Genomic DNA, 16781 nt, shown 5'->3' on the forward strand with positions numbered 1-16781 from the left:
CCAGCCCCATCCAGCCTGGCCTTGAGCACTGCCAGGGATGGGGCACCCACAGCTGCTCTGGGCAGCCTGGGCCAGCGCCTCGCCGCCCTCACAGAGTGCTCCCTGTCCCTCCTGTTGTCTTGCCTCTTTCTCTCCCCTGCTGTTTCTGTCAGGCTTGCCACTTTGGAATTTTCTGAGGTTTCTGTTTGGAATGATGCTTACCCTTGACAGGCTCTCTGCAGTACTTCCCTGGTCTGCCTGATCCCCTTGCTTAGGCCCTCCCTGTCGCTCTAAACACTGCTCCTAATCCCAACATCTGTTAATTCTGCCATGGTTCCTTTTCAGCATCTCCTGACTTCCCCAACCGCTCTCCCCTGTTGCAGGCCCCCAGCACCCCATGTTCCTGCAGGCTGCCTGGCACCCCGCACAGCCTGGCTGGCTGCCCTCTGTCCGTCCGCTGCCCTGTGGTTTGCAGAAGTGGCCTTTCCTTTCTGGCTGGAATCGATGTGTGTGATGACTTTTAAGTCTAAGCTGTAACTCTTCCTTGTGAGCTGAAGCTCTTGGCATTTTGTGGCAGCAAACTTGTGGTTACTGCGGCCACATATTAATGTTTCTACATCAATTAACATGGTACTTTCTTCCAAAGGTAGATTGCAGTAATATAATAGGTAGAGAAATGCTATTAATTATGCCAACATATAGAAATACATTGATAAAAAGTTGTACTAGCCCTACAAATTTGCTGTTACAAGACTCAAGAGAAGAATTTCATAGGTGTTTAGCTTTGTAGAGAGTCATTCTTGAAGTTAAAACTTCCCTTGTTTTATTGATGAAGCTGGAAAGCATGCAGATAGATAGTGAAAGGTTAACTCAGTCCTTAAAACATTAATTTTCTGTTTTCACCAGATTTGAGGATATGGATACCAGGTTTACTAACTGTGTCCATTTTTTCCTACTATTTGTCATTAATACCAGGTCCTGATGTTGAACCCTCACTGGGTGTCCACTGGGTGTCTAAAGTTTTATGGTAGTTTTATCTTGCCATACTTTTAGATCCCTTGTAAACAAATGCGGAATAAACAGCAAAAATAACCAAAACTTTCATAGTTTTAAGATAGCAAAGACAAAACCGTCATTTTTTTGCATCTTGCATTGAGGCATACTCATCCTTCTCTATAAAGAGCTTTTGCAGAGAAACATATTCTTCATTCTCTGTATTTCACTGGAAAATGGAAGCTGTGCATCCAGTCTGCTTTATCACACAGTACATTTTGTGACTACAGTGAAATCTTAATTATAGAGATGTCAGTGCAGCACCTGGCACTCTCTTGTGAAGTGGGCTGGACTGGGCTGCATGAGGTTTGGTGAGGTCCAAGAGGCACGTGAAAGCCTGCCATCCTGCTTTTCATGTGTTACTGGAAATAGAGAACAAAAACACGCCGAACGAAGCAAATCCAGGTCACGATATTTTTTATGATTGTTTGCGATTCATGGTTTGTCACTTGGTGCCAGAGAGAGTAAGGAAGAGGCAGTTCTCTCTTGTGGCAAAGAGCAACATCTTATGTCCAGCAGTTCCACCTATGTGTGAAGGTGCTGTATTGATAATGAGCTGTTAGAGGAGTCAATAGGAGTAATTAGTGTTGTTTTTTCATGAGGAGCTAATGAAATACCCATTGAGGCATTTCAGCACAACAGATGGCATTGGATTGGGGTGTGACCAACATGTCAGTGTCCTTGTGTCACAATGCCATGCTCCCTTGTGTTTGTACATGGCAGGTGGGAAGAGGATAGGATGGAATGGAAGAGAATAGAATAGAACAGAACAGAACAGAATAGAACAGAATAGAACAGAATATTTCAGTTGGAAGGGACCTACAGTGATCATCTAGGCCAACTGCTTGACCAATTCAGGGCTGACCAAGTTAAAGCATGTTATTAAAGGCATTGTCCAAATGTCTTTCAATCCCTTACAGGCTTGGAGCATCAACTACCTCTCCAGGAACCTGTTCCAGTGTTTGAACACACTCCCAGTAAAGAAATGCTTCCTTAAAGCATTCCAGGTTTTCAGGTCCCTCTGCCCCTCCCACGGGTTCCTCCAGCTCAACCTCAAGCCAAAACCATTTCTGTGCTTACAGACTGTGACTGTCAAAACTGTGCCATGCTGAAGTCACAGTGGTGGGTGACTATGGTCCTGTGAATAGGCAACAGCTGTCATCTCCCCTCGCTGGGAGTGTGTGTCATGAAATCCTTCACTGATGTCTGTGACTCAGGCTTATACCAGTCACCTCCAAATAATCAGCTCTTCTAGTTGCGGGTGAAAGACAGCTTTCTCTTGTCAGCTCACAGAAAGTGGAATCTCTGGAGCATACGTAATTGTTCCAGGCAGGTTCAGGATTTCTATTTTAGGGATAATCACATATTCTGTAGTGATATGTTGTCATTTTTAGAAATCCAGTGTGTTATGCACAAAAAGCAACATGCTGCTACTATGATTTTCTTCCTCAAATGTTGGAATTTGCTTTTTCTTTTAACTGGATTGCTTACTAATTCCTGAAGAAAATAATGAAACTGAAAAAAATCAGTCAGTGTTTGTCTAACACGATCTGAACTACACATCAGCAGAGCCCTGTATTTAATGTATTAAAACTGACATCTTTGCTGATCAGTTCAAGGGCCTGGTGAATATTCATATCTAGATTTGTTTCCTGACTGCTGACTAGAGCATGCTTTCTGGATCAGTTGTAGTCATGGATACATGGAAGTGACACTTTTGGGTTTGTTTTCTCAGCAGCAATGCTTTTTTATACAATATTCCAAACACTACAATAAAGATTTGTCAAAAATGGTCCTCCTGGAGTGATCACAGATCACGAGAACATGCACATGGTTTAATTGCCAATAAAATGCTGTCCTTTAAAGGTGCTCACTATAGCTGTGTTTCCTCTTTGAGTATTTCTTAGTGATGGAAGTTCAGTTAATGGATTTGCTTGCATGTGAAAAAAATTGGATCCGTTGTTCCAAATGCTTCAGCATTGTGTGTGCTAATATTTTGATTTCAGGAAGAATATTTATGAACAAGATGTAGCCACAGTTCTGCATTGTTCACTGTAGTCTCTCTAATAGGGGTGGTAGGAAAAAATGGCTTTAGATGGTCCTTCCGGGGGTGGGTTTGTCAGACAGGAGGGAGCAGGTGACCACTTTGCAGCTCCTGCAGCATCTCAGATGAGCTGGACACTGGCCCCGGGCATTCCCTGTGTCCTTGCCAATATCTCGTGGCTTCTCAACCCAAGATCTGTCAAGTCCTGCTAAAAGAAAGCTGTTTGCCCGTGGAGAAGGGGAGTGATATGGAAATGACACACCACCAGTGTAGCTGAGTCTTTCCTCTGGAAGCATGGGAGGCCATCAGAAGAATGGGGTGGTACAGATTTTCCCGTGTGGTCTTTCCTGGAGTCTCCTGGAGCATCCTGGGGAGGAGACGGTGCATCTGCCCTCCAGCATTGCTTGTGGAGTGAACTCAGAGTGTAGGTAGATACGTGGTAGGAACTGGCCCAGACTGTTTTCAGTTTCGTTTGGCAAAGTTTTCTAAGTTCTCCTGCAGAAAATGTCCCACAAAAGTGACAACAACAATATTTTGGATACAAGCCTAGCACAAAAGGGTAATAGGAACTCCATGGACATGTGTGGGCTTTTGATTCATCCTCAGAGATGACAGATGTGCATTTATTTAAGATCTGGGAGTGGGACTCGGAATATATATAGTGAATTCTTTGCTCCCACTCTTCCTGTGTGATTCTGGTCTCCACTGTCAGTCAAACACAGGTCCAGTGCTCTCTGTTGACCATTACATGCATCATTCACCCTGCAAATCCCCAAACCCATGCCAAGCATTTCTTTCCATCCAGACTTCTGGGGAGCAGGTGCTGAGGGTCTCCGTGCAAGGTCAGGGTCTCATGGTAGAAATGTCAAGGGCTGACAGATGCAGGTGAGCAGGGTGCAGCTCAGTTCACCAGCCAGCTCCTACTAAATGTCTGGCCACTTTGAGAGCATGCTGGGCATGGGCAGCCATCAGCACTGATGTGCAGCGTGCGTGCACACCATGGGCTTCATTTGCAGCTGTGCAGCTTACTGAGCTGTGAGGACATTAAGGAACTGAAGTATAAAGAGGCAGTTTGTAAAATGAGAGTAATACTGTGTGCTTTACATTGGTTTTTGTGACAGTATTTGTTTGTCGATAAGGCCCTCCAACTATATGGTAAAGGGGATTATCTCATTATTGGTATAAATAGACCTACTTTTTTATTTATTTAAGACTTACATTAGACTACATCACAGCAATAGTTTAGTAAAAATAATTTTGTTTGCAGTAGCTGCTGATCAAGGCAGTATCTGAAGTGTTACAACTGTACTGTCCTTTCTTGTCATTACTGTGGCTCTGGAAGAAAGATCTGGTACAGATTAGTTTGCACATGAAGGAGTGGAAGTCAGTCCCCGTCTTCTAAATGTTGTCCTTTGCAAAGCACCGATACCAGGCCACGTGGCTGCTGAATGTGCACAGGCAGTGCGGGGCCAGGCACGTGTTGAGCAGTGGCTGCCCGCGGCGTGGGGTGCACTGCTTGCTGGTGTTCTCCACTCTGCCTGTGCTCAGAGTTTGCTCTTGCGCTTGTGGTGTCTGTGAGTCTGTGAGACTCGTCCTGTATTGACACAGGTCAAAGCTGTATTTTAACTTGTGCTACGCCACTTGTTTAGTAACCTAATTCAAGCTGTTGCTAGCTACTTCCAGCAGGTAAAAAGAGACGTGGAAGGAAAACCTGCTATCCTGCATCTTCCCTGGGAGATGATGACTTTAATAAAAACATGATCAATGCGCTTTAGTTGTCTCCTTGTCTTCTTTTTAAGTGTAAGATCTTTGCAGTAAAGCATTTACAAATTTAAATTCTTTTTTCTTTTCCTTGTAGTGAACTTTGACCACTTCCAGATTCTGCGGGCGATTGGAAAGGGAAGCTTTGGCAAGGTAGGCTTGTTTTCTTGTGTGTCTTATGCGGTGCCTGCTGTTACATACTTGTGGTTTATTGAAACGGTAATGGTACTGAAATAGGCTATTTTTATTGTGGATGGTGGCAGCTAAGTAAACACAGGAAAAATGTCTTCAGAAAAATACATTGTTGCCATTTGGCATTGTTTTAATTCTTGGTGTCTTGGTGAAACAGGTGTATTTTAAACTACTAGCACAATTGTGACTGTTTCATGGCAAATATTCATTAAGTTTTCTGCTTCCTGAGAGGCTTTATAGGTTGCGAGAGGGGGACAGTAAGTCAGGAAGGTGTTGGAAGTTGTGCTTATTGGTTGAGTGAGCTGGCACAATGTGGTCAAGAGGGTTCTCTGAAGCCCTGGGCTGTTTTCCCACTCAGAAATGAGTTATGCTAAAGGAGTTTTATTGTTTATTTTTAACAAGGTTTTTTTTGCCAAGCGTGTGGGAGAAGGTGGGAGGTGATGATCAAAAAGCTGGATAGCTCTGGAAATCAGTTACTGATTGATTTCCTAGTTTTATTCCTTTTTCATTGCCTTTTCCACTGACTCTCACTTGGTCCCTGTGTAGATGACTGTTTGCTGCTTCTGTCATGGCATTTTATACCATTTGTTTGCAGCGCAAGCCTGAGGTTCGGTGCATATATGTGCATGCATGTGTGTATGTCCTTGCGTGCACGTGAGACTTCATTGGTTCGGTATTGTTCTGCGGTCATTTTGTCACCAGCATTTTACTGTGCCCCAACAGTAGTTGTGTCCCTCTGTTTAGCTGAGAGGTCTGCACCCAACAGACCTCTCAGGGCAGGGAAATGGCCTTTGAAATTCTGCAAAAGGTGCGATATCAAGTTTCTGAAATAGCGTAACAAGTTCAGAGGATGGTGCAAGCACTTCTGTGTTTCCACATGCTGCTAAAATAAACTGAAGATAAGCTGAGCAATCAGAGGAAAGCTGTACCCTCTCTCATTTCATTCTGTCTGGTCATCTTGGGCAGTCTCTCCCATCTTACTTTGATCAAAAGTTCATACTATGAAGGTAAGAAAATCTGAATCTGGCCCAGGAGATGAGCTGTACTTTTTCTCACTGCCCATTTAAGCCCTAACAAGGCAGTGTCACACTGGGTGATGGCCACATGAGCATCTGGCCTGCTGCACTCAATGCTTGGAAACTTTGTTCAGGTGGTTGGAAACTTCGAAAAAGCATATATTTCTCAGGCGGTCTGTGACTCATTGGGCCAGAAGACCCCAAATATTTTACCAGTTACTGAAAATGTCTTTTAAAACACTTAAAATGTATTAAGTAGTGCCAGTCTTGAGAAACAGTAGCAGTACAAAATCCAACCGTGGTCTTGATGAGGTAGATTCCAGCTTTTAGAGTCAAGGGAGTGGACAAGATTAGTCATAGTGCTGTCATTAGCACTGCTTGCTAATGAAGACATTTTGTCACAGCCACAGCATCAGTTAACTGACAAACACCATTACACGATTCTGGTGTGCTTGGGGCACAATCTACCCATACGAATTCCCATCCAGCTTTGTTGTAAGCCGGCATGGGACTTCCATGGTTAATGAAAATGTAATGTTGAGTAGTGTGCTAGTCACAGAGAGGGTGGTTTTAAATAGTCACCCATATTTGCAGCCATGTCTCTAGAGCAAGAAGAGGCAGAATCTGGCAGCAGAGCTATATTAGATGGTGGCGAATGGTTAAATATAAGATCAGGTCTTTCCTTAGGGTAGCACTGTAAAGATAAGGCAAACAGCAGAGGAAAGTCTGCCCAGATGCTCCTGGCGAGAACGAGAACTCTCAGGGTCTTGTGACCTCTGCTCTTCATCAAAGGCCAAAACCTAACTCAAAATCTTACAAAAAAATAGCAGCTAACATTTTTTTTAAGCCCATATGAGAAGACTCATACTTCCAAATGTAAACTTTACAGAGAAAAGAGGTTGTACTCTGTTAAGCACCAACACCTGATGATGGAAAATTAATTCTGTTCAGACCATGAAAAGGAGAAAAAAATATTCGTCCCAGGGTAGGACCTTTTTGGCTTTGAAGAGAGCTGCTCCTCACGGCTGATTCCTTCTCTGTTTATGTTAAAGAAAGGTTAAGTCTAGCATGTAGCAGTCTATCAGGCATCAGAATTGTATATACACTTTCAACAAAATGCTGAAATGATTAATCTGTCATCTTTCTGGATAATTATGTCAATATGCCAAATTTCCTTTGATACTGAGAAAAGTTTTTTACATTTATGAAGTAATTTACAACTCTCATTTAATTACAGAAAATGGAGAACTACCTACCCGAAAACTGTTATTTGAAATTTATGAGTAATTTAGTTGCTTTGGTTGATTTAAGCACTTCTGCCCACATTCAGGAAGGCATTTAGGAAGCAGCGTCCTGTCCATCTCAAAGTGGGGGTTTAGACTCTCAGTGTGCAATGAGTGACCTGTGAAATCTGTGATGCCGTGTGATCTTGTAGTGAGGGATCTAGGAGGCAGCCACTTGCTGGGTAGCTTCAGGCAAGGCATTTGCTTTCCACTGTTATTTTGTGCACCTCTCAGGACAGACTGGCCCTTGGTACAGAAACCTTACCAAATGAAGGAGAAATGAACTCAGCAATTGCTTTTGATTTTGAAGAAACTGGAGAGCCCCTGAGCTGTGGCTCTGGTGTATCTGTAAAAACCAGCCAATTTCTGTTTCCTAGAGATGGGTTTAATCATCTTTAATATACTGTTAATAAAGGAAGATCATGCTCAATTCCATGTTTACTCAAATTAGCAAATGTGTAATATTTTCCATATATATTAGAGGTAATATTATTTGATTTTCAGTATTTTAATAGGAGCATTGCGTTTCTGCTGTAGCACAGACTCCTTTCTCAAGCAGTGGCAGTTGCTCAGGTTTTAGCTGCTCCATTGCCGTTACCCAAGGAGCAGTAGCCAGGAGAGGGTTCCCAGAATGTGAGGCAGTTTGTGACCCCCAGTTTTAATGGGGGACATGCTCTGAGTTTCATTATGCTTCACAAGAGACATGACGAGACCTGGAAATCTCAGAAGGCATTGGTTGCATTGCAGGTATCCTGACATCTCCCTTTGTAAAAATTGACGTCTCCTGGCTTAAGTCTTCTTAAATCCATTTGAACTGGGAGGCATTTGAGAGTGTCCGCTCTTGTATTCCTCCTCCCGCTGGGCTTCCCTCCCCGTTCTCCTTCGAATCAGTCGCCACAACCTTTTCCAAGGGATACAGAACTGGATAGGGTTATGGGAATTCATTATTTCCACTTTACTGCTGTGAAGAAATAAAAACATGGATTCAGCATGGATTTCTGTCCTTGTCTGCTGTTAGAAATAGGGGGTTAAGTGAGAGGATGGGGGCTGGAATGAGCAGTGGCATGAAAATAGGGTTTGCCAGAGTGAACAAATACGTCGTGGGGTGGGTGGGCCAGTGCGGGCAGTCTGCAGGGCTCTGCCGGGCGCCGCTTTCATGTTTCTTCTTTTTCTTTTTTTTTTGAGTAATTGGTGAAGTAATTGGTGAAGTTCCCATTAAAATTAATTTGTGAAGTCCCATTAAAATAGACCCTGTGAATGCTGAGGAGAACCTGCCTGGTAGTAAAGAGGTGTTTACAGCTGTTAGGCTGCACAGGGAGGCCTGGAGAACAGGGTCCCCAGGCAACCCCCACGGCCTGCTGGTGTGGGTGGGAGCCATGGCGGGAGCCGCCGTGGGGGATGGGGTGAGAGGCCGCCATGGGGGATGGGGTGAGAGGCTGCGGTGAGGGACAAGGGGAGAGGCTGCGGTGACGGACAGGGTGAGAGGCTGCCATGACGGACGGGGTGAAGTGGTGAGGGGCGGCTGTCCCAGCATGGCAGCTGCAGACAGAGCGTCCCCCCTCCCTCAGACCTGCTAGGGGGTTGCCCGGGAGGGCTGGCTCCCTGAGGGTGCCCCTGGCTGACCCTCCCAAAGAAAGCTTGCTTGTAATGTGCTTTGCCTGGCAAAAATACTTCAACTTAATGATTTTGTCGCTTTAATAATTCACACAGCCTGAAGCTGGGTATCGAAAAGCTTTAATCTGTTTTCTAAAGGTCATAAACGCACACCCACTAGACATACTGTAAATAAAATTCCCTTAAAGTCTATTCTCAACTGAATCCTTCTTTGATGCCAACACAAGCTTGATCCTTTGTCTTTTATTTCCAGCTTCATAAATGTTGGGGCTTTGCCCCAGAAGAAAGGCTAGGAGTGTAATCCTTTGGCATTAAAATGCCACAGGTATTTTTTGCCCTTGCTTGTTCCTTTGCCAAGGGTTTGCCCCCGTTGGACATTGGCCCTGTCCCTCCTCCGCACACTGCTGGCGGCCCTGGCCCAGGGCCTGCCGTGGTGCCAGGAGGCTCCGGAGGTGGAAATGTGCTTGTCAAAAGGTTGGTGGGGTTAGCTGAGCAGGCCAGCCAGGTGGGGGATACCTGTGAGTCCCAGGACGCCAAAGAGCCCCGGTGTTGGACCACCCGGCCCTGCCTGGGTGAGTTTTCACTGGGCACGGTTCCCTTTGAGGAGAGAAAGCCTTCGTGGCTGCACCAGCACTGGTCAGGCACTGTCCTCTTTGGTCCCCAAAGCTACACAGGGTGTCGTGTAGGATGCTGTGGGTCCTCCAGGCAGGAGATACGCAATTGCAGGAATAGTGGTGTGAAGAACATGCTTCACCGTAGCGTGCAGCACAGGAACAGCTCCCTGCACAAGCCCCTCATCTGCCAGTGACCAGGAGGGGGTGCCTGAGAAAGCATGGAGCACATGGAGCAGGATTCTCCCTCTGATGCAACCTCCTAGGTAGTATTTAGTGATTATTTTTTTTTCTTTCTTGGATGTTGCTAAGCTCCAAGTGTGTCATCGGTAAAGCCACAGGAGAGAGGACGGCAAAGAATGAAAAGCCGAAGTGATGATGTGGTCCATCACTACGTTACTGTCCAGATCTCGGGTTGTGGGGCAGCAGCAGTAAAATTACAGAGCAGAAAATGCTGCGCAATGATCTCAAGTGACGGAGTGAGCAGTGACAAGTGATGGAGTGAGCAATGACTTCAGCTGGAAGGAGGCCTGGGAGATGACACTGTGTGCTCCTGCCAGGGACCTGTTTTGGGGGCTTCTGAAGGATCAGACTTCATAAGACAGTGATTTATAGTAAAAGCTGCCCACTTTTGTTATTATTATATACCCAGTGCCTTATTAACATTTGCATTCAAAACTGCCTGGGGTTTATTTCAGCCCCCCGTCATTCCCTGTGGATGAGTCATGCCAGCGTGGGATGGGAGGTGGAACCAATGCTCACGCCAGCAGCCAGGAGGCTGTGGACAGGAAAGCGGTGTAAGAGAGCGGAGGGTGGAAGCACCCTCCTCCACCTAAAAATCCACTGATGGCCCCTGGGCCACCCCCGCAGGTTGGTGGGGACTTGCCCCAGAGCAGAGTGCAGTGGAGGGATGGCATTGCCTGCCTGGGGCTGCTCAGCTGCTGCATCCCCCTGCTTGGGCAGTCCCTGTGCGTGGGGGGGGGGGTACAGGCTGCTGCAGAGGGGCATGCATGAGCAACAGCTCCTGGGAGCTGGCTGTTGAGTGCAATGGCTTCGCTTTGTGTGCCAGGCTTGCCACTCACTCCCACGGTTTCTCATTGTACAGCTCAGACAGCCTCTGTCCCTCCCGAGTCCTGAAACCTGCTGGTTCCTAGTCATCAGGAGTCTTGGAGGAAATCTGGATGCTGGCTGCAAATTGTGGCATTTGAATGTAACGCTTATTCTCAAACAGGCACTAACCCTGAGCTCGCTGTACTCTGTCCACTGATTCATTGCATCTTGTGTCAGGGGAGGCCTCCTGTGTATTTTGCTGAAGCCTCTTTATGGGGTAAGGATGGCTTTTCTGTGCAGTATGTGACACCCTCTCTTGAGTCACCAACAGATGTCCCTGCTCATACAGTTTCTCCTGAGCCATGGGGGACAGACAGAGTGTGCTGGTTGTGCTAGCTGCGCGCTGGGAGTTGAGAAATGCACTGCAGGTCTTAGGCACAACCAAGGATAAAATTTGTGCATGAGCCAATCTCTCTCCTTATCCACTACAAAACAACCCAGAAGATGTTTTCATTTGGTTTGCTCCCCCACACTTTGTAGACATGCTCCACCTCGTGCTTGCAGAGCTGTTGGGAAAATTGGCTCTTTACTCCTTGCCTGAAGTTCTGTCATTTTCTCTTGTCAATTCATCTTTTGCTATCAAAGCGCACCAGTACCCAGAGGACCTAGTGTCTTGTTGCCAGAACAAAGCTTGTCTCTACTAACTCATGCGTAGCAGCGAAGTCTGATTTGGTGTGATGAATTCATGAGGATTCCCTGGCATCTAATAATGTGGTTGAATTAGTGATGGAACCTTTCCCTCCTTCTGGATCTCTGTCTTTTGTGTTGTTTGATTGGTTTTCACAAAGCTGAGAGGAACTTTTATGTCTTTGAGATGTCCATCCATCTGTAAAATCTGGCTGAAACTGGCCAACAGTTCTAGAAGTTGGTAGGCATGGGTGTGAAAGAAAAAAATCCCTTAATGTCATTTTCTTAGGAAAGCAAGCACGTATGTTTAATTCATGAAGCCGTAGGTAAGCAAGTCCAGCAGACTGGATCCCTTATGATGTGAGCCTGTGTTATAATGCAGTGGAGCTCCTCTTAGAGAAAACAGGAGAAGTGGGTCTGGGTGCGACACAGTGCCATCGTCCTCCTTTTGTCCCCACTGGGGCTGGCACTGCTGGCAGCGGGGCAGGCAGTACACAGACGTGGCGCTCAGGGCAGGCTGCCACTGTGGGTAGCAGCGGTCCCGACTTTCCCACAGGATGCACTGATTCAAAATGTCACAGCATGAGTGGTGATGCCTCAGGATGTGCCAGCGCTGTTTGTTGTATGTTGGCAGTGTGATAAACTGTCACTAGCAATTGTAACAGTGGTAAGTGATGGAAAAGAGAAGAGCAAAGGTGCTGAATGGTCCTGTCCCTCATTTCCTCACTCTTGCATCACTCTCATTCTTTAATTTTGGTGGCCCCAGGGATGTCACTAGTACCTGCCTCTGGTATCCACCTCAAACAAGCTGTTTGTTTGGGTTTTTTTCCTGTTTTTTTCCTCCTCCTGTTGCTTCTGAACTTTACCAAATAAAGAAAAAAGGAAACATGAAATATAAATTTTTATATATATAAATATATAAAAATATATAAAGTTTTTATAATTTTATATAAATATTTTGGTTTATTAAAAAGTTAGCATGAAATGAAAAGGAAAAAGTATGTCTGTGTTTGTAATTGCAATGAAACCCAACATCTGTAAGCTAAAAGTTGGCAGCCAGGCGATCCCGGTGAGGTGCGGTGCGATGATGACCAGCTGGATTTCATGGGCCTGGTGGATGTGGCCCTGCACTGCTGGCCAGGTGCACCCCTCTGCCCATCCATGCCTGCTCCAAGCCAGTGTTATCCCTCTCCAAAAAAATGTGTAGCCCAGAGTGACTCATCCGTGTGGTGAGAGCCTCCTTGCAGCAACAAATGCTGTTCCCTGGCACAAACCAGCCTGTTTAATTTGGATGTCATTAATTGAGTCTGTAAGGTACAGCGGGGTGGGAAGGTAGCACCACTGTGTCCAGGGCAGCCCTGCGATGTGGCAGGGCAGATGTACGCGCTTGCAGCATGCATGCCGTGCCTGTGGGCAGCAAGATGAAACACCCTCATTTCCATGGCAGTGGGGTTGTACAATCACAGAATGGTTTGGGTTGGAAGGGGCCTTAAAGACCATCTTGTCCACCCTGTTGCCCTGGGCCCCCTCCCCCCAGCCCAGGCTGCTCCCAGCCCCATCCAGCCTGGCCTTGAGCACTGCCAGGGATGGGGCACCCACAGCTGCTCTGGGCAGCCTGGGCCAGCGCCTCGCCGCCCTCACGGGGAACAATTTCTGCCTCACAGCTCATCTGCATCTCCCCTCTCTCAGCTTAAGGCCATTCCCCCTTGTCCTATCACATGCCCTTGTAAAAATGCCTCTCTCGCTTTCTCCGACAGCAGATCTGGCTGGAGGGCCCAGTGGTGACATCCCAGCTCCGCACGCTGTTCTGGCTGGGGCAGCAGAGGTGCAACCAGGCAGAGCTAGTGAGGGGAGGCTGCTGCTGCCACAGGCTCTGCCAGCTGCTTGGCTGTGCTGCTGCACGCGGGGGATGTGCCTGCTGGCCGCCATGACCGGTGCCTTTGTAGGCTTCAAGTTGCCTTGTTGCACTTGTCATCGCGTTGCCACTTGAAGAATCTGCTTTTCACTTGCTCTGCTCTGCAAAACAGGGATCTGTGGATCAGGTAATCCCTGAAAATGGTAAAGGAGATGAAGATGCTGCTGTTTCTGGGGCAGCCCAGCCTTGTTCAGTCCCTGTACCCTGTCTCAGGGCTGTCTCAGCCCTGAAGTCACTTAGTGATAGGCACATATACGGCTTTCCTACTGCAGTTTGCAAAAAGGTCGTTAGTGGGAGGAAACCTAGACAGCAAATCCATAATACATCTTCCACATGACATGTTTGTGTAAAGACTATGAAGTACTTGTTTGCTATAAAGAGTAAAATGATGCAGTGCTGTTATGGTGTAGGCAAAAGAAACAGCTCCCAAGAGGGTACAGCTCAGTCCTGTAAGCTGGAGGCAGAAGCCAAGCTTTCTTATGGGCATTTTCTCTTTCCTCCACAAAATCCCCTATCAGAGTCCCACAGTTGTCTCCAGCTGCCCAAAAGGAGGATGGCAGTGAAGTCCCTATGGGTGGGAATGTCCAGCACATTCTCATGTGTCCTTTTACAAACAAGGTGTATTTCCAATTACTTGTGACTATTGCAAATGTACGTTCAGTTATTGTTGTTACTAACCCAAGCTAGCTCTCTGTCCAGTTAGGACTGCAGGCTGGACCCTCTTGGACATCTCTCTGCCATATTCTTGGCCTGATTTTCCTTTATTGCATTATCTGTGCCTGGACTTGGCTGGACCTTCAGATCTCCTTTTGCCAGACAAAACCCGTGCTGGGTGTCCTGCATGTGAAGGTAGTGCTGCTTTTGTTTTGCATTCGCTGCTATCACTGCTGTCTCACACTCGTAAGTACCAGAAGAGGCATTGCGAGGGGTGCTGCATGGGAAGCCTCAGAGGCTGACAGAGCTCTGTGCTCGGAGCACTGGCACGGAGAAGCAGGTGGTGCCTGTGGCAGATGTAATCGATAGACAAACAGTGACTGTCTTTGTGGGGTGTGCGTTCTTGGCATCACTGCAGGGGCTCCTCTTAGTCTGGAAGCAGAAGCAACATCCTGAGGTGAACCACAAAATTGCTTCTGCCCGTCAATGCAATGAAAGCTTGCTGTGGCTTTGTGTCAGCAGAAATTTTTTCTCACATATATTACCATGTATGCGCCAAGGCTAAATAGCTGTTCCCTGCTCTAATTCTTGTTAGCTCTTGCATGTGAATTTTTTTTATATTAATATTTTTCAATACTTTTCAATATTAAATTCTAACTACAAAATGCACACATACCACCACCACCACCCTGTGCCTAAGCCACAAATGCAATCTCGTTTCTAGGTCTCTGATTAAGGAGACCTTTATATGGCTTAACATGTGCTGTCCATTAAGTGGCAGGTGTCTGAATCATTGACACTTGTGTTCAGAAGGGCCAACCTAATTATGGGGTAAAGAGACAGAGATCTGAAGGCCTTTGAGGGGAGTATGAGATGCTGAGCATGGGAGATCTCCAGATTCTGCAGGAGTCTCATGGACTCTCACAAGAATAGCAGTGGGAGCAGGAGAGGGCAGCATGGTGTGGCTACCGAGAAACCCAACCTAAATGTGTTACTGAATTTCAGTAAACTATCATCCATCTGTGAGGACAGAAAGCAGAATAATTTGGCACCTAATTGGATTAATAATTGAAAATCTGATTATTGTATAGCACGACCCATAAGAAAATCTCTGGTTCAGCTGTGTTTAGCCATAAGCCATAAAACCCAAGAGTCTGTGCCCGGTCTTCAAGCCATGCAGCCAACACCAGACTGCTGGTCAAACATGGCTGGCATAAAAAAGACTTATTTTTAAAGTAAAAAAAAAAAAAAAAAGTGTCCTGCTTTGGTAATGTTAATTATAAATTTCTCAGTGGCTTAAATATGACCAGCGTTAGGATCTTAATTTTTTTTTGTTCTGACAAGCCATGATACCACACACCTCCACAAGCCAGTTAATTGAACTAACAGCATGGGATGGTTCAGCATCAGATGCAGGATTTAGCAAGAATAAAATTGAAGCTCCATTGTACATGAAAGTCATCTGCAGGTCCTTAGAAGCTGCAGCTCTTGAGTTTCACATGTTCTGTTATGCTCGTGGTCCAATTCAAACTGCTTAATGTCATAAATGATAAGGAACAGTGTCCTCTGTTGTTATGAAATTATGAATATATCAGCATAATACAGCAAATACTCTCTAAGCACTTTTATAATAGTTTATTAAAGTAAATATTGTCTGGGTTTACCCAGACCATTGTAGGATGTACCCATTTTGGTACCCTAGGCAGCACCATAATTCAGTGATGCCTCTTCAGAAGGAGACTTTCTCCTTTTCTTCACATGATGTATTTCTTCTTGTGGGTTCGATCAGTATTCAAAGAAGTCTGAAGTTCATGACTTCCTATTGAAGTATCTATGTACTGCTTAAAAACTGAAACTGAATATTATGGTAAGAGTACAGACCCAAATCCATAATGCTGTACTGGTACAGTTCTGTTGTGGTTTTTCTGTGGCGAATGCAGGAGCTTCCCACAAGCCAGTAAAAGGCAATTAGGATTTTCTGTGTCTCAGCAATGAAGAAAAAATGGAACTTGAGAAATAGAAAGTGGTGCAACTGGTATACAATTAACAATAGAAAGGATTGTTGTAATGATAGACTGGACACAGAGAGACTTGGTGCCTGTGTTGTGCACCAGAAGTCAGCGGCAGCACCTAGGCTGGAGCTGCCACGGGGCAGAAGCTTCCCATGAGCCAGACTTTCTAGGAAGTGTCTTTCCTATTGACGAGCATATGATGTGCTGTTATTCCTTCCAATTTTCCTGCCTGCCTTTCTCCTTTGAAATTGCCTCTTTTCCAGTCTTCTAAGAATTAGGTAGTGGTTTGCCCTGTTTTCCTGATGAACTATGTTGATGGATTCTGGAGACAGGCAAAAAGAGGATGTGGAAAAAGTTGTTGTTGTGGAATAGACCTTTAGAGGTGGATCAGAAGGGTTGTGTGGAGGATTGGGTGTTTCATGTGATAAGGTCGAGAAGACCACGAGAGTGCATTTCTTGTTACTTCTGCTTGGGATGGAGTCTCTTCCTCCCGTGACTGTCATATTGCCCAGCGTCTGCTTGCCCCAAGCTGCACACCAACCAGTTGTGTCAGAGACCTCTGTGTCGGTATTGTGTACCATTTCTATTTAATTTCTACTTGAATACCATTTGTATTTTGTATGGCTTCAGAATTTGGTGACCTTCTGCATTGGCCTCTGGGTGCCTTTTCCTGTGTTCCTCTGCACCTTAGCCTTTGGTCCCTGTCCCCATGCTGGCAAGTGTGTCCCAAGTGGTAACTTGGTAGCCAGGCAGCCAAGAGAAGCAGCTTTACTGTTGTGGAACTGCATCTGAAAAGTAGAACAGGATTTTTATTTGTGTTACCCTGTAACCTGTGGAACTGGCTCCTACTAGGAGAGCTATGTATATATATACATACCTACACAAACACACAGAGCTTAATGTTTATTAG

General features: G+C 45.8%; 1 protein-coding gene across 1 annotated transcript in view; it reads left to right on the forward strand.

Moving 5' to 3' along the window:
• The window catches only part of STK32C (serine/threonine kinase 32C), a 96686-nt gene that overhangs the window by 45355 nt on the left and 34550 nt on the right, over positions 1 to 16781 (forward strand). Inside the window, exon 2 of the mRNA XM_037400647.1 lies at positions 4935 to 4990. Within this exon, the coding sequence (XP_037256544.1) occupies positions 4935 to 4990 (56 nt within the window). The remainder of the gene's footprint in view (positions 1 to 4934; positions 4991 to 16781) is intronic.

This window comes from Falco rusticolus, chromosome 9 (genome assembly GCF_015220075.1).
Source record: "Falco rusticolus isolate bFalRus1 chromosome 9, bFalRus1.pri, whole genome shotgun sequence".
Lineage (NCBI taxonomy): Eukaryota > Metazoa > Chordata > Aves > Falconiformes > Falconidae > Falco > Falco rusticolus.